Below are 25,392 nucleotides of genomic sequence, written 5' to 3' on the forward strand. Positions count from 1 at the left end.
ATATTCTATGATGATGAAAATACTACCTGGGAGAAAGGATGATTCTGGTTTCACACACAGGAAGAAATCATTGAATAGCTGTCCTGTGGCTAGCAACATACAGGGGATTAGAGTGCAGATTAGAAATTAGTAGCAAAGATATCAATTTGGGAGTCTCCAGCAGAGAACAGAGAGCTTAGACCTTGAGAATGAATTAAACTTTTAATATGAGAATCAAGAAGAAGATAAAAAAAAACAAACAGAAGCTGGGAAGCAGGGGATGAATAAGTAGACAGAATTGCCATGAGAGATGAGGTGGGGGGGCCTTCAATGAAGTAAGGTAAGGTATCAGAAAAGGAAATCAGCCATTTCAGAAGGGACAGGAATGTGCCTACATAGACAGCCATGCTAAGTACAAAGCAATCCGATGGGTAATGAGGGGAATTTCAAAGCAAATAGGATAGAGAAGAGGAAGTGAGACCACCACTGAAAAGAAATGGAGAAGACATGAGCAGGCTGAATGAAACCAGATAAGAAATCAAGATCCTAGATGAGATGGATTAAATTTAGAAAATAGAAAAAAAGGAAGACATCATCCTTTAATACCAGGCAAAGAAGAACAACTCTTTGGTAATGAACAAAGTTGCAGAAAGGTGTTGATTAAATGTCTGGGTCACCAACTGCTCATTTCAAAAGCATCAACCCTTCACCAATCAACTGGGGTTTTCATGTCATTTCTCCCCATTTTCTTAGTTTTTACTCATTTACCTGGACAGGTTTGACTATGGGCTGCTCCCTCTGCTACCCACGGTGGTTCTCCTTGCTCCAACTTGAAGAGTGAATCTGGTTTGGTACCTTGATATCCTGTAAATGGGAAATCAATGAACACCTGGCACCAAGTATCTATGCTTGGGGAATCTAAGAAAAATGAAGTTATATTTCAGGAACCATATCATTTATACTTTGATAAAGCAAAAACCTTTTATTCAGGAAGGGAGTACATATACTGTGAGACTAAAGAGAAGAATAAAAGTCTATGACACACCTCATAACCATTAGGATGGCTACTATCAAAAAAAAAGGAAGGAAAAACAGAAAATAAGTATTGGCGAAGATGTGGAGAAACTGAAACCCTTGTGTACTGTTAGTGGGAATGTAAAACAATATAGCTGCTGTAGAAAACAAAAAGGCAGTTCCTCAAAAAATTTAAAACAGAATTACCATATGATCCAGCAATTCTACTTCTGGTTATATACCTAAAAGAATGGAAAGCAGGGTCTTGAAGAGATATCTGTACACCTACGTTCACAGCAGCATTATTCACAACAGCTAACATGTGGAAGCAACCCAAGTGTCCACAGACAGATGAAAAAATAAGCAAAATGTAGTATATATATACAATAGAATATTATTTGGCCGTAAAAAGGAAGGAAATTCTGACGTATGCTACAACATGGATGAACCTTGAGCACACTACGCTAAGTGAAATAAGCCAGTCACAAAAAGACAAATTCTGTATAATTACACTTATATTAAGTACTTAGAGTATTCCAAATCATAGAGATAGAAAGCAGAATGATGACTACTAGGGGCTAGAGGGAAGTGAGGGAAGAACAGGAAGTTCTTGTTTCACGGGTACAGAGTAGAGATAAACAGTGGTGTTGGTTGCACAACACTGTGAGTATACTTAATACCACTAAACTACAGACAAAAAAGTGGCAAAGAAGGTAAATTTTATGTATATTTTACAACAATAAAAAAAGTCTATGACATACAGTGCTTTAGTGGACTGAATTATGTACCCCCAAAACTCACTGAAGCTTGAATTGTGTCCCCAAGTTTTATGTACTAGAAACTTGGTCCCCACCGTGACTGTTAAGAGGGTGGGAAATCCTCTTACGGTAACTGAAAGGTGGAGCCTTGAAGAAGTGATTAGACCATGCCATAGTGAATGGATTAACAATGGTGGTAAGAGACGTGGTTCTGAGGGCTTTAAAAGAGGAGAGAAGAGAGTCTGTCTCTCTCTCTCTCTGCTCCACCATTTTTGCAATGTGATACTCTGCTGTCACTGTTACCACCACCAACACCCTCACCAGAAGTGGTCCCTGGACTGTGGACTTCCCAGCCTCAGAAAACTTAGAAATAAATTTCATTTTCTTACAAAATGCCCAGTTCCAGATATTTTGTTATAAGCAACAGAAATGGGCTCATATAAATGCTTTAGTCCAAACCATTAAATAATTAAGGGACCGTACAAATTTCACTGAACACGAAAGAAAAGGCAACAGACTGTGATGCTGTCCTTACCTACTGACACTAGGTTACTGTAGTTCTCCAACATTACTTCCTTATACAGGTCCTTTTGAGATGGGTCCAAAAACCACCACTCCTCTCTGGTGAAGTCCACAGCCACATCCTCAAATGATAACGATCCCTGTAATAAACCATTCCAATGCAATCTAAGGTGGATATCAATAAATGATGTGGAAAAAAAGAGACAGGGATACGTTCTGATCATTTTCCCCATAATAAATTATGCACACCATGACTATTTCACATACCATAGAACTATGGAATTCCACTAACTTTTCCTACCACAAGAAAGTACTAACATAGGCTGGCCAGTTAGCTCAGTGGGTTAGAGCGTGGTGTTGCAACACTGAGGTCAAGGGTTCAGATCCCTACACTGGCCAGCTGCCAAAAAAAAAAAAAAAAAAACTAAAATAACATTTGCATAGATATAAAACAATGTGTACTAAGAATGTTCTTTATTTCTTTGTTTTTAATAGTGAACAACTTTCCATAATCTAAATATCCATCCACAGCAGACAGGGTTAAATTACAGCATCTCCACGTTACAATGTACTATACAAACATTAAAATCCCAGCCAGTCACAAAAATTAATTAATAATAAATTTTAAAAACTCAGAAAAAAAAAATCAATGAGGTAGATTTACACATACAAATATCAATGATCTTCTAGGCATTCTCTTAAATAAAAAAAAAAGTCAAGGTCCCAAATAGTATATATAATATGATCCAAGACATTTAAAATTTGTTAATAATATATACAATTGCATAAGTACACATGTATGTAGACAGAAATGTATATAAATACAGATATATTCCACCATATGTCAGTCATATGAAGGGACCGGATGGAGACCCAAACTATGAATATTTGTTACCCTTTAGGTTGGGGTTTGGGCAGGAAAAGGGTGAAAGGGGATATTGTCTTTTGATACAAATATTTCTGTTTGCTTGAATCTCTTGCATGCAAATGTAGCCATGCATCATTTGGGCAATTAAAAATACAAAGACCAAAACAAGAATTGGCACTGATTTCTTTTTTTGAACCTGGGATAAGGAAGGTATGAAAGGAGCCCTGTCAATATCTATACTTTAAGTTGTTACCAAAGGATGGAACTTTCAGCTTCTCCTGCCAAACCAAGAACAGTAATCTGGGTGAGAGAATTCTTCATGGAAGACCACTCAAAGGTCAAGCAGTCCATTCATTCTATTGGATAGATAATCCAAGCTTTATTCCAGGGTAAAGTCAGACTACCAGAAGGCTCTGTTTTCAAGGCACACTGTTTTTCAAGAATTTTGTCCAACTGAGTCCTGTTATGGCATTACCCACTTAGCCAACTCCAAGGAACAAAACAAGAAAAAGCCAAAGGAAGCATCCTATGCTTTTGTTACAATGCTGATACTGGGAACACTGTCTACCAAAAAACCACTCTGAAGAAAAGAAATTTCTTAAGATCCAAGAGCAATGAAATGTTTACTTCCCCCTGAAAAACAACTGCCTTGCCTTCTCCTCATAAACATTGCAAATCATTTAACGTTTCATATTTTTCTTGTTATTACAGCTGCCGAGGGGTCACGGTTCAAAGCTAAGGCAACTGTTTCATTTAATTGTATTGCCTTTTATAAGCTTCCACAGATCCGTTGGGAAACAAAAAATAAAATAGGTAAAACAAACCTCACCTGGGCCTTGGCCATTTTTTCCTGTTCTTAAGAAAAGGCTAGGGACTATGGTGTGCTCTGTCTTCTGTCTGTTCTGGACCTGCCAGGAAGTTACTGGGTCAAGTTACTATCAGAAACGATGATTTCCCAACCCTGGAACCTCCTTCTTCTTCTGTTAATGAAACATCTTGTTCCTGTAGATTAGAACCTGTGGATTCAAGACCAAATTAAATTCAAATTCAATTACAAGAAGACATACACCTGGGACCACACTTTCTAAATGCCATTTGGACTCACGCTGACATAAGGTCCTACTATTTCATCTGTCTCCTTAACACCCTGGAAACTTTTACATCATGGGGCAGTTCTCCATAGGAAGATGAGGAATGCCTCTTTATGGTAAAGTCGGAATAGAGGAGACGTGAAAGAGGAAATGGTAAACAAAAACTGCCTCGTGGTCTTGTTCACAGCTAAGTTCTCACATAGATCAATTTTAGGAAAGACAACATAAAGAAGTGGCTCTGGAAACTAACTTAAAAACCACCTGTGCCCACATGCTCCTAAATTATTTGTTTTCTGCACTGGGGCAATTGCCCTAGTTTGAAGACCAAGGTACTAAACAAATCATAAGCATTATCTTATTTAATCCTCATTAGTATTCTAAGTACTCCTACTTTAAATATTTCATTATAAATATAAAGTATTTCCATTTTAAACATGAGTAAACTGAGGCTCAGTGAGGTTAATGTGTTGTGCAGGTTAACATCCTTAATTGTAGTGTGGAAGTTTAAATTTCCACCTGCCTCTCTCCATTGTGACATTTCCTTCTTGCAACAATCTCACAATATGAATTTGTTCTCTTTCCTACTCACTTTTAGAATTTCGCTTTCTGGTGCCTCACACTGTGGGGTGGCCATACAGTCACAGTTGCAAAAACAGAGCCCTTGCAGTCCCCTTATGTAATATTCACTGTGCACTCTCAGCCAGCTCTTTCCATACAGGCAGGAATGCAATGGTACCCCTATCCATGCCCCAAAAGCAGCAGATCAGAGACCAATCTCCCCAAGAGCCAAGCTCTGGAGTCACAGTAGAAACTCACAATCTGAGGACACCAACACTGTGAGATCAACTTGAATTTTGCTTTCACTCCAGGAAGTTATTCTCAAAGACTCTCTGGCTCTTCTGAGAGCTCATCTCCAACGCATTCCCTGACCCACTGGTAAACACACAAGTGAACACGTGTGCCATCCCCATCATCAATCCTAAGACTGCTTTGTCCCAGGCTCAGCCCTTCAATCTAGTCTCCCTGCAGTACCAGTCCAAAAAGAATGATACAAAACCCACATGCAGAACTCCATATGGGGGGCTGAGAGATAGAAGAGGCAGTTATGCATAAATGGGTTGGAGCTGAGATCTCTAGGACTGAAGGATCCAGGACCCAACCATTTCCCAGAAGCTTATGGCAGACTTTCCCTAACACCCACTAGATCAGAGTTGCACCAAATGCTCATGCCTGGAATACAGCAATGAAACTGAGAGTGGCAATAAAACCACCCTGATTGGTAAGACTAATCTAGATTTCCTACAGTACTGAGGTGAAGGTCAAAATCCCAAATGGATGGCTATCTAAATAAAATAGGAACTTTCCTAACAAACAAAGGGAGAATGGACATCAGGTTGGAAGCCAACAGTATCCAATAAAATAAAATAGGGCAAAGGAGAAAAGCCATATGATCATCTAAATAGATACTAAGAAAAAATTTCATAAAATTCGGTATTGCTTTTGCTACAAATCCACAATAGACTAAGAATAAAGTGGTTACTTCCTTAGACTGATTTAAAAAGCAAACAAACACACAAAATCCATTATATATCTCTTGTAAAAGGACCATTCACATAAACTTTTAAACACACACATATTACATGTTGTTTGCAGATGCACACACACTTAAACATCCAAAAATGTGTATAATGTAAAATTTGAAGTTAGTGATTGCTTTTGGGGAGGAAGAGGAAGGAATTAAGTTGAGACCTGAAGTTGGGATCTGTATTAGTCCATTTTTGTTGCTTATAACAAAATACCTAAAACTGGGTGATTTATAAAGAAAAACGACATTTACTGCTTACAGTTTCTGAGGCTGAGAAGTCCAAAGTCCATCTGGTGGTGGTGACAGTGACTCAGGGGTCTCACATGGCATGACAGTGTGAGCAGAGAGAGCAGAGAGAGCAAGACAGACTCTCCTCTTCTTTTAAAGCCCTCAGAACCACACCCCTGAGGACCATGTTTAATCCATTCACTACTGCATGGTCCTACAATCCAATCACCTCTTCAAGGCTCCACCTTTCAATTACCATAATAGGATTTTCCACCCTCTTAACAGTCACAGTGGGGGCTAAGTTTCTAATACATAAGACATGGGGGATACAATTCAAGCTTCAATGAGTTTTGGGGGGACATAATTCAATCCACTACAGGACCTTACTTGTACGTGCAACACTTTATTGCCTTCCAAAAGAAAAGAAAAAAGGAAAAAGATCTAAACAAACAAAATAAAACAGCCCCAAAACTAAACACTACATGAAAGCCAGTGACACATCATAAACATTTCTACAAAGTATGGAAAGAGTGCACGCAATCACCGTTTTCATTCATTGCTGGTCTAACCATGCTTCCCGATATAATTAGAACAAACAATCAAATAGCAATGTTATCAATATTAAACAAAAGGAGGCAAATTATTAGTTTGCCCAATATTCGTGTAGACTCAGAAAATCCAAGCAATTAAAATGGAGAATAAAAAAAGAGTTTTGTCAGTGGTTAAAAGTGACATATATTAAAAATGGCAACATTCCCTTAACATAAACTCTGTGTCAATATTACATGGCAGAACTTTACTGGAAAATACTTTCACAGTATAAAAACAGCTGAAGGTCCCCTCCACCCCTAAAAAAGAAAGAAAATATTTTCAGTTTATATCCCAATGTTCTGTTGGGAATTTGTGCAGAGGAAATAGTGGCAAAGTGAACATGAATATACGTAAAGGAACTGCTTAGGTCTGCTGATATAGAATTAAACAAATAATTTTAATCCACCTAAGGGAATCTATGTAATTACTTAACATGCTAATACGTACTTACTGAAATAAACAGATGTCCATAACATATAGCTCAATGAAAAAAGCATCTTGACTGCTTCTTATGTATAATATGATCCTGTAATTCTGCAAAAGTAAAGCAAAATATCTACATCTGCATAGGTATGTATGCGAGTGCGTGTGTGTATACGCACCCTCACAGAACGTTATTATGACTTGTCCAATAGATGGGAAAGTGAATTTTAGTACAGGATATTTTTTAAATTAAAAATATTAAAATAAAAAAAATTTAATAAAAAAACTGAAATGAAAAAAGACTTCCACTTGAAATAAAAGAATGTTGCCAAATTATTACAAATCCATAGCCTTCCATGTTTTTAAAAGGAATGAAGGGAAGAAGGAAGAGAACAGGTAATTTGTCCCATAGGATGTCCTACCTTCTGGATTTGGCTGATTGCTTTATCACGGTATAGTTTAACTTGTTCTTCCCTATCTATTCAACTCCCAATTTTTCCTTTTAATTAAGTGGGTGGTTGCACTTAGAGGTTTGATGAGTTGCATGTTCAATTTTTTTAGGTAAGAATCTTCATAGATGGTGCTATGTACTTCTTATTGCAACCTATTAAGAGGCATGAGGACCAAAAAAAAAAAAAATGGAAGGGGATTGTTATAGAATAAGAGATTAAGAACTATAATTGGCAAATACAATGTACGCACATTATTTGGATCACGATCCAAACAATTCAAGGTAAAAGACAACTTTGAGACAATTAGAAAAAAACTGAACATGAACTAGGTATTCAATGAAATAAGGAATTATTATTAACTTTGATGCATTTGAAAATGGCCTAGAGTTATAAATTTTTTAACTGACCCTACCAGTTAGATTCATATTGGACTATTTACAAATTTAAAGACATGCTCGGATTTTTGGAGAAATTCTCCAGAGAAAAGCAAAAGTGGAAGAGGCATAGATGAATATGATTGGCTATGAGTTGATAATTGTCAAAACTGGGTGACAGGCACATATTATACTATTCTCTCTATTCTCCATTTCCATGGAAAAAAGTTAAAGAGGAAAAAGTCATCAGGACCTGATGAGTTCTATCTAATCTCTGCAGTACAGATGATTCCAATATCATGTAAACTCTCGCAGACCACAGAAAATGAAGAAAAGTTGCTCTACAAATTATATAAAGCCATTATTTCCAAATACTAATCAACAGAACAGAAAAAAGAATTAGAGACAGATGTTTATTCACTGACTTTCATCCTTTCTTCCTTTCTAATATGTGCATTTAAGGCTATAAATTAACTCCACTAACTGTTTTAGCAGAATTCAACAAGAGTTTCCATGTAGGATTATTATTAAAATGTAATTCAAAGTATTTCCACTGTGATTGTTTTGGGCAGCTGCATGGATTATTTAGAAGTGTATGGCATTACTGCTTTTTATTTTGATAGTGATTTATAGCTTAAGTCCACTGTACCTAAAGAAAATATTCTGTATGATTTTAATTCTTTGAAATTTACTCAGACTTGCTTTATGGTCGACTGTAATATCATGACACACACACACACACACACACACACACACATATATATATATAGGTTTTCGTTCAAGGTTCCTGGCTCATAACTCCAATAATCCTTGTTCTTTCATTATAATGTTGAGGTACTTTAGGCCTCAGGAGCAGGCCTCAGAAAACTGAGCCCTTCTCTCTGACCTTCTCCTGCCCTCCTTTCACCTGCTCTTTTGTCTGCCTGCAGCAAGCCACAGAAATTGGAATCCCCCATCCCCAAGGCAAGTCACAGAAATCAGCACCAAAGCCAGCCATAAAGCCCTAAATTTTCTGTCTTGGAGTTGGCCCTAGGGAAATTCTCTGACCCATGTTGTCTGATTATAGGTCATAAGACCCCCATTCCAGAAGGGATTCTGCCTCTTGCCTGGGAAGAAAGAATGCTGCACAGAGAGGTCAAGAAGAACCTGAACAAATAGGCCTTGCTAGGTTCCCCACACAGTCTGTTAGCATTAGATCACACCCTTTTTGTCCAATCACATTTGTACATGGTTGTCCATGCTTCAATCATGTCTGTCCAATGAAGTCTCCATAAAAGACCCAAGAAGATGAGGTATGGAGAGCGTCTAGAGAGCTAAACTCATCCACATGCTGAAAGGGTGGCGCACCCCAACTTCACGGGAACAGAAGCCCCTGCACTCAGGACCCTTCCAGACTTTGACCTATGTATCTCTTCATCTGGCTGTTTCTCTGTATTCTCTAAAATATCCTTTGTAATACAAGGGTAAACATTAAGTACATAGTTCCCTGAGTTCTAGAAGCTGCTCTAGCAAACTAACGGAACCCAAGGTTCAGTTGTGGGAAGCCCAATTTACAGCTGGTCGGTCAGAAGTTCCAGAGGCCTGAGCTTGCAACTGGCATCCGGGGCAAGGTGAGGGGGGGCAGTCTTGGGGACTGAGCCCTCAACCTGTGGGATCTGACACTATCTCCAGGTAGACAGTGTCAGAATTGAATTGGAGGACACCCAGCTGGTATCCACTAGAGAACTGGTTACTTGCTTGCTGGTGGGGAGAAAATTCCCACATTTGGACATAGAAGTCAGTCTTCTGTGATTGTGACTGTTGCTGAGTAAGAGGATAGGGGAAAGCAACTTGGTGTGTGTTTTTTTCCTCATTCACCAACCAAATGGTGACTTTTTATAAATGTCCTATGTGGGGCCGAGCCCGTGGCGCACTCGGGAGAGTGCGGCGCTGGGAGCGCGGCGACGCTCCCGCCGCGGGTTCAGATCCTATATGGGAATGGCCGGTGCACTCACTGGCTGAGTGCCGGTCACAAAAAAAGACAAATAAAATAAAATAAAATAAATGTCCTATGTGCATTTGAGAAAGATTGCTGGCTGAAGTGTTTTAGATCAGTCAAGTCTGTTCATCATGTTATGCTAATCTTTCAGGAGTTAGCACTATGGTGGACTGGCAATCTGTTTTCGTAAATAATGTTTTATTAGAGCACAGCCATGCTCGTTTGTTTATGTACTGTATTCTTTAAGTTACTTTTACTCTACAGTAGCAGAAATGAGTAGCTGCAGACACCGACCATCTGGTCTGCAGAGACTAAAATGTTTATCTGTGCCTTTACAGAAAGTCTGCTGACCCCTGTTAGTCTATAGTCTTTTAGCTTTTTGTCTATATGTTCCCAGTTACTGACAGAGGTATGTTAAGAATCTCCCGTTATGACTGGGCATCTGTCATTTCTCCTTCTCTCTAGCATACCAAGCACCTCAGGAATTCTACTAAGTATATACCCAACAGAACTTTTATCCACCAAAAGGCACACACAAAAATGTTCATATCATATCAGCAATTCTCATAATAGCCACAAACCAGTAACAACTGAAATGTCTACTAATAGCAAAATTAATAAATAAATTGGGGTATAACTATACAGCAGAATACTATACAGAATGAAAAGAAATGAACAACTGCTATATGCAACAAATTAGATGAATTTCACAAAAAAAATATTTAGCAAAAAAATTCAGACAAAAGAACATGTGACTTATGATTTCACTTATATAAAGTTTACAACTGGGCAAATCTACTATAATGATTTTAAAATAATAATTACCTGTGAAGAGGAGAGAGGAGATGAAGGTGAGATGAGGGCATGTGGGGCACTGTAATATTCTACTTTTTGAACTTGGCATTATACTTGAAAAAGAATTTTAAGAAAACTCCACACCAATTTCACCTATAAATGTAGAAGCAAAAAGATTTTTTAATTTTCTATTATGAAAAATTTTAAGCAAAGGAAGAAAGAACTGTATATTCAAATTCCACATATCTATTACGTGACTTCAACAATTATCATCTCACAACTAATTTTGTTTTACATACACCGCCATTCACTCCCCCTCCACCAATGGGTTATTTTGAAGCAAATCCAAGACATCTTTTCATTTCTAGACGCAAAAATATTACATAAAACATTAGCAAATAAAATCCAAGTAACAAATCATTATGGACAAGTATGGTTTTTCCCAGGATGTAACATATTGGAAAATCTAGCAGCATAAATCAAAGAAAATTTTAAAGAGAGAAAAATTATATATGAAAATAACTTTAAAGTTAAAAAAACAAAAACCCTTGAGAAAGAGAAATAAAAACTTGATAAATCACATTTATTCACATCATACTATGTGTCAGGCACTACGTTTTGTACTTAAAGAACATTTTCTCACTTAATCTTCATAACAACTACATGAAGTAGGAATTATTACAGCTTTTTCCACAGCTGAAGAAACTGATTCAGAGATTAACCTACCCAAGTCAGAGGCAGAAGCAGTTTCTTCTTATTCCACAGCCTATACATTTGCCACCTTGAAAAATTATATGCCGATGACAAAAATGATCAACTAGAAAACACAAAGGAGTCCATTTATAAGCTATTTATAATTACATGAATAGAACAAAGTGACAAAATTTTCTCTTAGCTCTTGCTCTTGTACATTACATAAAAATTAGAAGAAACAGACGAAAAGGGAGTGGAGTCATATACAAAAAAAGACATTACTTACAATTACAACAAAAGTATAAACTATGCAGGAATAAGCATAACCGGAAATGTCCAAGGTAAGTATGGGAAAAGACCACAGCTAGAAACAGAAACTAAAAACTTGGTTTAACAGAAATCCATCATTTCTGAAGTGTTATACCTAGATCTACATCAATTTTACCCAAATTAAAGCACCCACTCGATGGAACGATGGAACGTTACTGCAGCGGTTGGGGGGGGGTTGGGGGGGCTTTCAAAGACTTTGTAATACAGAAAAGATTAGATTAAATATGTGTATAAAATTAACCAATACTTAAACACACCCGATCCTAACACTAAACGTAAAATACACTAAATTTTAACAAGAGTTCTTCTCTGGAATATTTAGGAAGATGAAAATGTCATTACTTGGGTCAGAATGAACCTTGAATGCAAATTTTCAACAGGAACACACATTAAACTAGAAGAGGACCGTTTTTATTCTGTAAATTTTTAAAATTTTTTTTAAAGATGACCGGTAAGGGAATCTTAACCCTTGACTTGGTGTTGTCATCACCACGCTCTCCCAAGTGAGCGAACCGGCCATCCCTATACAGGGATCCGAACCCATGGCCTTGGTGTCATCAGCACCAAACTCTCCCAAGTGGGCCACGGACCAGCCCCAGAGGACCATTTTTAAAAGCAAGCACGTGACAAGCAAAGATCATGAACTGCCCAGAGCTGTTCCCAACAGCAACACGACTCACTTCCCCCAACCACAACCACCCCAACACTGCTCTACAACAAAGGCCCCCAAAATGCTAGTTCCAACGCGGAGCCCACGGGCTCCCCCTCCACGGGAAACCACCAAAAAAAAACCACCAGCGAGGACTCTCACTGGGTTCCTGCAACGCGGACCCCTCCGTGCTACCGGAACACGAACAAACCCATCGCACCCTCCTTGGCCCAGAAACACTCCCAGCACCCAATACCAATCTGACTGATGACCTCTGTTTCCTCACTGAACCCATTTTTCTAAACACTTGCCTCTGCGCCAGCCGCCCCACGACCCACTCACAGGGTAGACGGGTCTCTCGGACGCTCAGGGGATGGCAGCCCACGAGGGTCAGAAAGCATCTTCCCACAGTTGCGAAATCTGGCGCCCAAACGTCCCTTTATGATGCAATATATCGGCGCCCAAATCAAGGGTACTGCTGGGAGTAGCAATTTCTCAACTACTGCCTTACGTCGGGCGAAGTGCCTCTTTCCCACCTAACAGGAAGGCACAGGATGATGAGAAGCTATTTAAAATGACCCATTTAAAGCTATTTTTTAAAAGCTATTTAAAAAAACCCCATTTCCAGGCCAGTCGAACCAGTGGGCTATGACTTTGCGACACTCGCCAGTGGCGCTGCACAAACTGCTTAGCTTTCCAGAGGCTCAAGCCTGCCCCATCTCTCTACCAGCTGGGCAGAGACGGTCGCGGACATTAGGCACTTTGAGCCTAAGAAGTATAGATGGAAGCCGAAGTGGGCGCGGCAATCTTAGAGGAATTCAAGAAGGAGGAACCCTGAGTAACTATCGGAGGGGGACCAATTGATATCCTAAGAATGCTTCTGGCTGGATGTGGCTTTTTAAAGGAAGCAGCATTTGAGAACAGCCTAAGGTTTAGAGAAGCCTCCGAGAAAGGAGTCAGTCACAGAGCGGGTAGAACGACGGCACGATAAAGCTTTTCTTATGACTGGAGTGGAGGGGAATGGGGAACATGGTTATCACGGCCCGACAAAAGGCGGAGGCAGCGAAGAAGCGTGGCTCTCCCTTGCACCCACGAGAAACCAAAAGGTAGAACAAGCCTTTATATCGATAAAAGTGGGAAATACCTGAAATCAAAAGCTCTGAGAAGGGGATGTGTTTCTGTTCATATCAAGGCCAGCTGGTTCATTAAGCCTACGAGTTCATAGCACCAAACCTGCTCATAATTATGCAATCCTTTAGTGCCTTTACACTAAAGGGATTGATCGTTCACTTGTTCACGCAAAGATTGTTCGTAAAATGCCTACTAAGGTCTAAACAGAGTTCTGCGTACTGGGGGTACAAAAGCTATAAACACAGCCAAAAAAAAATTTTTTTTTCCCCAGCGGCTGGCCAGGTCGGGTATCCGAACCCCTGACCTTGGGGTTACAAGGCTGCACTCTAAGCAACGGAGACAACCGACCAGTCAAAAAAAGAAAAATCTTATTTTCATAGGGATTTACATTATATTGAAAACTTCATGTGAAATTGTTGATTTCCTCATTAAATCAAGTGTATTCCCATTAACAAAGTGACAACAGAAGTCAAAACAGTAGGTTACTTTAATATCCTTCAGGAGTTAACTCCTACTCTCTCCTCAAAACCGACTCATACAATGGCTCACTCAATAAAAGGTCCAACCTAGAAATCAGAGAAATGTAAAATATTAACCAAATAAAATACCATTTTGGGCAATACTATCAGATTAAAAATAGTTACAATCCCCAGGGTTGCCATAGTTGTGGGGAAATGTTCATTTTTGTACACTTCTGGTGGGAGTATAAGCTATTGTTTTAAAATGTACCTAAGATTTGTTTTAATCATTTATGGTAAGTCACACAAACACAGAAATGACTATCATAAAGGAAGAAGTTTGTATTCACACATCCCTAGCAGGAGTCAGGGCAGGCCATGCAGAGAGGCCACATGGGGAAGTACCAGGGTTGGTATGAGGCAGAGGGAGCAGGAGGTACCGTGTTTATTTGGTAACCGAGGGAAAAATATGGGCGAGGCAAGGTAAGCAGGCTTAGAGTTGGCTACTCTGAGTAATTTCAGTAGGCTTTGGGGATAGACTCTGCTCCTTTTTGTCTGATATCTGGCCCCGGGGTGACTAGGGCAGGTGGATAGTGGCCCCAAGTGTGAAAACCAGATAAAGGAGGTATACAGTAGGTATGCACTCTGTACTTGTTGTTTTGCATATGAAAGGAAAATTTACAGCCAGTGGTTATCTCTAGGAATTACATTGCCCTAAGAGAGGCAGTCTGTACAGGGTCAGCAAGGCAGATGTCCAAGCATCAGCATTTAAAAAAAAAAAATCTTTATCATTAACAGGGATATATAATCTGTCAAGAAGAAAATACATGTTAAAATGCAGTGTGAGAAAACACTAACTCATAAATTCCACTACAAGAAATATACTGTATCTTAAAGAAATGAGACCAGTGTGCAAAGCCATAAATAAGGGTAGCCCCGATGTCTTACAAATAAAGGAGTATTTAAGTCACTGAGGGTAACTTAAGATTAAGCTCTAAAAAACTGACATACCCCACATCTACTTCAATGGCAAACCCAATCAGCCTTCTTTTATGTATCTACCCAGAAATGTCAAATATTCCCCCTCAAGCCTGACTGAAATAACCATTAACCAGGTCTCCCATCTGGCTTTCCTCACCTGCCCTGTTCCAGCTTATTTTCTACCCAGAGCTAAAGTGATGCTTCTAAAAAATTATATCATGTTATTGCTGTACTCTAAACTTTTTAATGTTTTCTCATCTCATTAGGAGTAAGACCAAGTCCTTAGAATGAATTACAAGGTCCTCCACGACCAACCTATTGCCAACCCCCAGCTATTACCCCATTAATCTACTCTCCAGTCATTTTCCCTCTTGCTCACTCTACTCGATCCACATGGGCTTCTTGCCCCTTCCTTGATGTTCCTCAAATACACTCCTGTCTCAGGTTTGAACTTCCCATCTCTCTAGTTTTCACCCAGGAAAGCTACTCATGTCACTCATCTCTCTGCTCAAAGACACCCTATTATAGAGGCATTCCTCTCCCTAAAAGAGCAGCTAGCTCCCAGCCTTACCACACACTGTTCCAATGTGCTGATGGATTCCTGTTCACAGCCCTTTTCACCACCAGACATAGTATCTACGTACTTATTTTCATTACATATATGCCTGTTTTGGTCCATTCCTGCTGCTATGATGAAATGCTTTGGACTAGGTAATTTACAAACAATAGTAATTTATTTTCTCATAGTTCTGGAGGCTAGAAAGTCCAAGATCAAGGCACCAGCAGTTTCAGTGTCTGGTGAGGGCCTGTTCCTCATATAATGGGAACCTCACATGGCAGAAGGGCAAAAATCACATCCACGAAGGGAGATGGCCTAATCACCTTCTAGAGGCACCACCTCTTAATACTGTTGCACTGGGGATTAGGTTTCAACATGAATTTTGGAGAGAACACAAACATTCAAACCATAGCAATGCCATCTCATCTTAGAGAGTGAGGACTTTGACAGAAGAGAAATTTCTATGTCATGGAGTTAGAGTTAACTGAGAGTTAGTGTCATCAGACTATGAAGAGGGAAAGAAAAGCTTTAGGAAAAAGAACCCAGTAAAAGTCTAAGTTGAACTAAAAGAAAGATTAGAATTAACAAATATATGAAGAAATTATAGTAAAACAGGTATGGATCCTTCCTAAGCAAACAAAGAACAGGAACAGCAGAGACCTTAAATACAGGACCCCAGAGGGTAGAGAATATTCAAGGTAGCACCAAGAGGTCCAGGATTTAAGATGTAGAGAAGTATGAGAATTTCAATTTAAAAAAGGATGATGGAGGCCGGCCCGTGGCTCACTCGGTAGAGTGCGGTGCTGATAACACCAAGGCCACGGGTTCAGATCCTATATAGAGATGGCCGGTTTGCTCACTGGCTGAGCGTGGTGCTGACAACACCAAGCCAAGGGTTGAGATCCCCTTACCGGTCATCTTTTTAAAAATAAATAAATAAATAAATAAAATAAAATAAAAAAGGATGATGGAAAGGAGTTTCCCTGGAGGGAAGATGATTCTAGTTCCTCATACAAAAAGTATAAACTCATAGGGGAGTTGCCATGGAGACAACTCCATGGTAAAATATATGGTACTAGCATGTAGATAAGACAATGCTATGGGAAATGTCAACTTGGAGTCCCCACAGAGAACAAGAACTTAACATATATGAATGAGTAAGGTTTTAAGGCCTATGAGACAGAGTATAGAATGGAAACAGAACATCTGGAGCAGCTCAGAGTGGGGGAAAAAGAAAAGCTAAGGAAGCAGATAAATGCACATTAAGAGGCCAGGTTATGAAGAGGGTAAAACATCCAAGGTGGGGTTGACTGTTATAAAGAAAATAAGCATTTCCCAATGGGGGAGGGAAAGTATATCAGTCAAGAGACAATGATAAATTCTAAGTTTTCTCTTAAAAGTCACGGAAGGAGAAATTTCATAAAAAGAGGGGTAAAAAGAACATTGTGATATTGTGATATAAGAAGAAATATATATTTGGTCTCTCCCTCAGTCCTGACATAAGAGCTCCCAAAACCCTTGGAATTTCCTGGAGTATCTTTTGTTCTGAGGAGGTTACTTTTAGGCTCCTGGGTAGTGTCAGGATGCGGGCTGGTTGCCAGGGGAACCAACCATGTGATTAGAGGATTAGAATGTTCAGCCCCACCCTGGCCTCAGGGTAGAGGGGAAGGGCTGAAGGTTGAGTTGATCACCAATGGCCAATGATGTCATCAATCATGCCTACTTAATGAAGCCTCCTTAAACACCCCAAAAGATAGGGTTCGGAGAGCTTCTGTGTTGCTAGACACGTGGAGGTACCTGGAAGTGGCTCGCCTGAGAGAGCATGGAAGCTCTGTGCCCCGTCCCCCATACCTTGCCCTATTCATCTTACCATCTGGCTATTCATCTGTATCCTTTGCAATGAGTAGGTAAATGAAAGTAGAGTGTTTCCCTAAGTTCCCTGAACTGCTTGAGCAAATTATTTGAACCTGAGGAGAGCATTAATGAGAACCCCTACTTTATAGTGGGTGCATCAGAAGTATAGGTCACCACCTGGAACTTGCAACTGGCATCTAAAGTGGGGCTGTCTTGTGGGACTGGTGTCCACAGCAGAATTGCTTGGTGTGTAATGAAACAAGCCCCACACATCTGGTGTCAGAAGTTGTGTTGTATGACGATATGAGAGCAGAGAGAAAAAGCAGTCTGTTGTTTTTCCCTCAGAAACATAAAACCATACTCTGATAAGTGACGAAGAAGGGGAGATCTGAAAATTATGCAAGAAGAAACCTATAGGAAAAAACTCAACATCTAAGAAATCAGTAGGGATCAGTTCCAAGAAGAGATAGAGGCGTATATTTTCCTTTAAACTCCTACAAAAAAAAGAGGTTCCAAATGGGGAGAGGGATATGTGGAAGCTGTTTCTGTATCCTTAGATACTCTCACAACTGAGACTTTCTCTAAACGATTAGAATGTGATTTCCACTGCCTTCCCCTCTTGGTTCTCTCTCACTTACCTGGATGGGTTTGACTGTGGATTTCATCTTCTAATGTCCAGAGTGGTTCTCCTTGTTCCAGTTTGGAGAGTACATGAGTTTTGCTGACTTGATACCCTGTTTGTGTGAAATGAGAGAAGACTTAGGATCACTGAACTGCACTATGCATTTCTGACGATATGAAAATGGTACGTTTTATGGACTGCACAATTTGCATGTTTGTAAAATTAAATGCTTTTTTTCTAAGAGGGGAGATTATACCTCCTTCTCTGGGGGCTAAGAATCTACCACTTGAGAGCAAGATAGACATACTAAAGCTTTCAGAAGCTGAGAAAGGAAAGGCCACTGACTGGGCACCCTGAGTCACACAAGGCAGCTGTCCTCACCCAGTGACACCAGGCTGCTGTAGTTCTCCAACATCACATCCTGGTATAGGCCCTCCTGAGCGGGGCCCAGGAGCTGCCACTCCTCCCAGGTGAACTCCACAGCCACATGCTCCGGTGTCAACAATTGCTGTAATAACACAGTCCTCCTTAATTCATTGAAATAGAAGGAATGTAAAAGAAGTTGACCTGCTCATTTTCATCATGCAGGCTGCATCTATATTACTATTTTTTCAACATACTGTGAAAGCTGCAAAGTCACATATTCTGTAACTGTACAGTCATCCATTCATTCAACAAATCATAAGTTTCTGTAATATGCAGCCATTAAATCCTCCTGCTAACCTAAGAATATCTGAAATATATATATTTCAGCACCTATTTGCCAGCCACTGAACTATATGCTAGTCAGTGACACATAATGTATGCAGAATGATACAGTATGGTTTCATACATGTAAACAATGCCACAGTATTGAGCAAAACAAAGTATTCATTGGCCCTAAAAAAGCTGCTATACATGTAAGCATTTCTGTACATAAATGTACGTACATGTATACAAACACGTGCATGTTCACACACATAAATACATATATAGACATAGATATCCGTGTAGGCAAATGTCTAGAACACAAGAGCAAGCATTTGTTGATGTTCTAGAAAATTAAGGAAAAAATGTACATGGGGGAACTTTGTTTTATCACTATGTGTACTATATAATTTGAGTCTTTTACATTGAAAATGTATCCATGAATCTGTACTTCTTTCTGACACCAAATACACATTGTCTTTTTCAATACCAATTTTCCAACTCTTTGATTTGCTGACACCAACTGGGTGTCCTACAGCTCAGTTCTTTTCTAACACTAACTATCCAGAGTTATCATCAGACTCCACAGGTTTAAGGGCTCAGTCCCCAAGACAGCCCTCACATTAGGTGCCAGTTGCAAGCACTAGGTCCCCAGGTTACCTGTCGGACTTGGCTAAATTCAGGGGTTGCCACAACCTCCTCCCTCAGGTTCCATAATTTGCTAAAATGACTTAAAGAACTCAGGAAAATGTTATACTTACTATTACAGTTTATTACAAAGAATACAATAAACAGCCAGATGAAGAAGTATATAGGGCAAAGTCCTAAGGGTCCCAAGCACAGTGTTCTCTGTTCCCATGGAGTTGGACTGCATCCCCTCTTCCACATGCGGATGTGTTTGTTTAGAAGCCCTCCAAACCTCATGGGAGGTCTCATTATGTATGCATAATTGATTACATCATCAACCACTGGTGACAGAACCTGGAGGTAGAGGGTGGGGATGAAAGTTCTAACCCTCTAATCAAGGCTTGGTCCTTCTGGTGACCAGTCCCCATATCCTGAAGCTATGTAGGAGACCAACCTGAGTCACCTCACTATCATAAATTCAGGTATAGTTGAAAGGGGCTCCTTATGAATAACAAAAGACACTCATCACTCAGGAAATTCCAAGGGTTTTAAGTACTCTGTGCCAGGAACTAAAGAAAAAGACCAAATGTATAAATTTTTCATCATACCACAACCAGTCATTTATGTAACTATGAAAAGTAAAGGCAATAAAAAAAGAGGTGAGAGGTTAATAACTACATTTGAGCACAAAGAAGGCTCTATATTTTCTAAAGATAAAGTCAAGTTCTAAAGCAAACCCTGTGGATCTCAATAACCCAAGCCATTACCAAACAGAACTTTCAATGCCCCATGGTCAAATGTGTACTTGAACACCAGTTTGGCCACCTGTTCATGGAAGACCTTTGAAAGCCAAGCAAACCTTCCGTTTTCCAACAATTGGGTTTTATTCATAGATAAACGCAGAGTACAAAGCTAGATAATATAGGCCACCAGGCTATGGTCTCCTGAAAAACTGTTTCCACTAAATTCTACTTGGTCTAGTCCCATACGGGACTCAGAATAACCATATAAGAAAGAGCCATACAAAACCTGGTTGTATATCTTTTAAAAGAATGCTGTTAAGGATAGTCTACCATGTCACCTCTAAGAAAAACCATCAAAGAAATTTCCCAAGACTTAAGTACCATGAAATACTGACATCCCCTAAGAAACTGACCTGCTTTCTCTTCAGTCAGTGCATGTCATGTAACTTACCATGATTCTCTGGCTGTGATGGCTGTCAGAAGTATTAGACCAAAGTTGACAGTTAATGTAACCAACAGGGTCCGGCAGAGTCACACATTATATTCCAACATTGGTCACATACTATAAACTCTGTGAACAATAGGAGGGTACTTCAAAATATGGGTGCAAAAACAGAATTAAAAGATAATATGAATCTTTCCATGAACTTTTTGAAGTACCCTCCTCATATACTCCTAATCCCACTTTGTTCTCATTTTTAAAATACAGCCTAAGTTTATTTCTCCCCAGAGCCCATTTTCCCTAATTTATACTTTTCATTTAAATAAACCGATTTCTTTAAGCCTCTATAAATCCAATAGGAAATCAAACTAAGAATAAAAGAAACCAAAAATCACCTGGGCCTTTGTCATTTTCTTCTGTTTCGGAAAATACCCTGTAACTGCTATGCCTTGTCTTTAGTCTCTTCGGGATCTCCCTTAAATTTTTGTTCAGAAATCTGAGTCAAGGGTGTGTTGTAAGAAATGATGAATACAAGTCAAGGAACCTCCTCCTCCTCCTTCACTTGAACTCTCTTGCTCCTGGGGAGCTGCAACCTGTGGGTTGAAGAGCAAATTCATTTGAGTGACACATTCCCTCTGGGCCCAGAAGCTGTCACTGCTGCTGTGAACTCATCTTAAGTCAAGGTCAATATTTCTAACCATTCCTTTATTTGGTGCCTCAAAGCCTTTACATCGTGGGGCAACAAAATATAGTAATCTGAATGTGGGGGAGGTATGCCTTTCTTCAGTGAAGTGGCAATGGCATGAGTGAGAGAGAAGGTGGGAAAGAATTAGCACAACCCAAAGCCTCAATGGCAAGGACTTCTCATACAGATCAACTTGGGGACCCCACAGAAAAGGATCAGACCTTTTTTTCTTAAAATCATGTGCCCACATACCCTTCTATATTGGTATAATGTGAGTTGAATGGTGGCCACCAAAAAGATATGTCCACGTCCTAACCCCCATGAACCTCTGAATGTGACCTTATTTGAAAAAAGGGTCTTTGCAGATGTAATTAAGGATCTCAAGATTACATCATCCTAGATTATCTAGGTGGGCCCTATGCCCATTGACAAATGTCCTTAGAAGATATGCACAGAGGAGAAACATGCAGGTAAAAGAGAAGATCATGTGAAGACAAAGGCAGAGATTGGTGTGATGGTGCCATGAGCCAAGGAACACCTGGAGAATCTCTCACAAAGGGAGAGAAAAGTGAATGATGGTTGGGCAGGCGTGTCGGGGGCCTTTAAGACCACTTCCAAGTGCAACAATCCACTAGGTGGACTCAGAAGATTCAGCATATATTTGAATTCATGGCTATGATTTATTACCATAAAAGAATACAAAGTACAACCAGCAAAGGAATAAGGCACATATGGCAAAGTCTGGAGGAAATCAGACACATGTCCCATGAGTTAATTCCCCCCCCCCAACAAGTTGTGGCAACACACAAGAAATACTGCAGACCCAGGACGCTTATTAGAGACTCAGTGCCCATGGCTTTTATTAGGAGCTGATCATACAGGTACTCATCCCTAGGACACCCCAAAATTCCAGAATCCCAGAGGAAAGCAAGGGTTCAGGATAAATTATATTGTTGGAAAAAACACTTCAGGCACTATGAGCCACTCTTATCAGGGAATGGTAGGAATACCTCCAAAAATCTAGGTTCCCAAATGTCAGCTGCCATAGTTTGAATGTTTATATCTCTCCAAAATTTATGTTGAAACTTAATCTCCAAAGCAATAATATCAATAGGTGGGCCTTAGGTGGTAATTAGGTCATAAAGGCTCCTCCCTCACAAATGAGATTAAGGCCATTATAAAAGAGGTTTCACACAGGGTTCAACACTTTTTGCCACTCTGCCTTCTGCCATGTGAACACATCTGTGGGTCAAATAAGATAATTTAATCAGGCTCCCTAGCTCAGGCCTGGTTGGGGTGTCCAGCAGCACATTTCTTTGCAAACAAGTTGTGTGTGGGTGGAGTTAGTGTGCATGTGCACCAATGTATCTTTTTAGCTTGCTGCTATTGTGTGTTCTTGAGTTTGTGAAGCAGGCTGGCTGACAGAGAGCTCGTGTCTAAAAATAGAACATGTTTACTATGCCCACAGCTGCTCAGTTTCAGTTTTTCTTTGGCCTTTGCCTGTAGCAGTTGAGTTCCTGAGTTTCTCTGTGGACTATTTAGCTCATAGTGTTGTGTGTGCTGAATAAAGACTATTCTTTCTTCAACCAAGACTCCAAGGACCTTTTTGCCAGTTACCTAGCTCATAGACCTGCATGTGAAGAGTTTGTGAACAGACTTGAGGGGTCTGTGAGTTCCAGACCCAGCTCTAGCTTGACAACACCGCACAAAGATGCCCTCAGCAAACATCAAATCTGATGGTACTGTCATCTTGGACTCTCCAGCATCCAGAAATGTGAGAAATAAATCTCTACTGTTCATAAATTACCCAGTCTAAAGTATTTTGTTATAGCAGCAGAAATGGACTAAGACACCAGCCAAGTGACAACTTTGTAAGACTTCCCAAGGACAGCAGTCTCAGGCCTGCTACATTAACTATTTTCTGCACAGCAGGTAACCAACAGTACTACAATATTTAAGAATTTTTTTTAGAATATTAGAAGAGAAAAGCCACATGATTACGAAAACTGATGCTGTGAAAAACACTTCATAAAAATCCAGCATTTATTTCAAATTTGAACCCTTAGTGAGTTAAAAATTCATTACTTCCTTAGCATGAAAAACAAAACACAACTACCTATTAAAAAAAAAAAAACTACATACAATATACTAATATTTGAGATATAAGAAAAACTGAAGTGTTTTCCCTCCTCTCACATACTCAACACTTCTAATGCCAGATGTGAAGGGTGTTATTCCACACACCAAGCAATTCTCCGGTGGATAACTGGGTGAGTGCTAGGGAATGAATGTCCCCCATAATTCATGTGTTGAAACTTAATCACCAATGTGATAGTATTAATATGTGGGACTTTTAGGAGGTGATTAAGTAATGAGGGCAGAGCCCTCACGAATGGGATTAATGACCTTATGAAAAGACAGGAGGGAACCTTTTCTGTGCTTCTGCCCTTCTGCCATGTAGGGCCACAGCATTCATCACCTCCAGAGGAACAGCAACAAAGTGCCATCTTGGAAGCAGGGATTAAGCCCTTACCAGACACCAAACCTGCTGAAATCTTGATCTTAGACTTCCCAGCCTCCACGACTGTGAGAAATAAATTTTTGTTGTTTATAAATGACTCAGTCTCAGCTATTTTGCTATAGTAGCACTAACAGAATAAGCACTAACAGACTAAGACAGTGTCCTACAATCTAACTCAATTCTGACACAATCAGACATGTCCACTATCTGAATATAATGTCAGATCCCACAGGTTAAGGGCTCAGTCCAAGACAGCCCCCCACTTCCAATGCCAACTGCAAGTAGTAGGTTGTCACCTTATCTCTGATGGACCAGCTGTAAGTCAAGGGTCCTACTTACCCCTCCTCGAGTTCAATTAATTTCCTAAGATGGCTCACAGAATTCAGGAAAACATGTGCATTTATGGGTGTATTATTAAGGATATTACAAAGTATACAGACAAACAGCCAGGTGGAAGAGATGCATAGGGCAAGGTTTGCAGGAAGGGGTGTGAAGCGTCCAAGACCTTTATGGGTATGCCACCGACCTCCCCCCAGGCACTTCTACCCGTTCAGCAATCTGGAAGTTTCCCAAACCCAGTCCTTTTGAGTTTTTATGGAGGCTTCATTACTTAGGCGTAATTGATTACATCATTAGCCATTGGTGATCAACTCAACCTTCAGCCCTCTGCCCTCCTTGTTGGGGGGTGGGGCTGAAATTTCCAACCCTCAAATCACATGGTTGGTTCCCCTGGTGACCATCCTGAGGCTATCCCAGAGTCCCTTGTAACCAGTCATCTCATTAGCATGCATAAAAGACATGTATCACTGTTGTGATCCCAAGGGTTTCAGGAACTGTGTGCCAGCAAACAGGATGAAGACCAAATACACATATTTTATAAATTACAAAATCACAACTACCATTCCCATCTATTTCTAAAACACACAAAACAAGAGTATACATTGTTTATGAGTACATACACATCTAGTATAATTATAAAAATATGAATGATATAAAACAACTTCAAGATAGCAGTTTTCTCTGGGGAAGGGCAGGGATAGGGAATAAAATGACTTAAGTTGGACTTGTATTAATTAAATCTTCCAAAAAGAAAATATGCCAAAATAGAAAACAAAATCAAATAAATCCTACATATATCTAGCTGAAAGTCAGTAACAAAAATACTCTTATTAAGCAAAGAGCAAGGTGGGGTGGCAGTGGTGCAATATTTTTACCACCATTCTGGAAATGCTACCCGATGTTGTTTGATAAAATAATCAAATAAGAACTATCAGCATTAGAGAGGAGGAGGCAATTTATCAGTATTTGTCCAATATGACTACATAATGGAAGGCCCAAGAGGTTCCCCCGAAAAAACACCAAAAGCAAGACTTATTGGTTAGCTGACCAGTTCCACAATCTATAAGTACAAATGGATAGCACTGCAGCTAGCAACATCTTTCACTGATGGGACTATACCTCCTCAGGAGCATCAAAATACCTGGCAAAAACAGAATCAATCTTTTCAGAACTCAGAAACTGACAGTCAGTGGTTTACCACAACAGAGTGAGAGCTTAACCAGGAGAAAGGCCACGGCGACAGATTAGGAGAGTCTTCTGGCATCCTACCTCGGCCATGCCTAGCAACCCTTCCTGCCAGGATGGCAGCCTTGAAGACAGCCTCACGTGTTTCTGGTGTGGACCTGGTCCTGGAGCCAGGACAATGTTCCCAAGCAATTACGTGTCTGTTTCCTGTTTGTGGGTTCCCTGAAG

At 39.9% G+C, this 25,392-nt stretch overlaps 1 protein-coding gene across 2 annotated transcripts in view; it reads right to left on the minus strand.

The window, feature by feature from the left end:
* The window catches only part of LOC134372914 (zinc finger protein 577-like), a 50,233-nt gene that overhangs the window by 20,323 nt on the left and 4,518 nt on the right, over window positions 1-25,392 (minus strand). The window contains exons 2-8 of one of the 2 annotated variants that reach the window (XM_063090236.1): window positions 20,830-21,027; window positions 17,952-18,047; window positions 11,385-11,475; window positions 10,689-10,811; window positions 3,971-4,157; window positions 2,287-2,413; window positions 748-843 (exon numbers count right to left, since the gene is read on the minus strand). In XM_063090236.1, the coding sequence (XP_062946306.1) occupies window positions 748-843; window positions 2,287-2,413; window positions 3,971-3,985 (238 nt within the window). In that variant the 5' untranslated portion in view covers window positions 3,986-4,157; window positions 10,689-10,811; window positions 11,385-11,475; window positions 17,952-18,047; window positions 20,830-21,027. The remainder of the gene's footprint in view (window positions 1-747; window positions 844-2,286; window positions 2,414-3,970; window positions 4,158-10,688; window positions 10,812-11,384; window positions 11,476-17,951; window positions 18,048-20,829; window positions 21,028-25,392) is intronic. The other variant, XR_010022912.1, reaches the window with a different exon arrangement.

The sequence above is a fragment of the Cynocephalus volans genome, chromosome 3 (genome assembly GCF_027409185.1).
Source record: "Cynocephalus volans isolate mCynVol1 chromosome 3, mCynVol1.pri, whole genome shotgun sequence".
Lineage (NCBI taxonomy): Eukaryota > Metazoa > Chordata > Mammalia > Dermoptera > Cynocephalidae > Cynocephalus > Cynocephalus volans.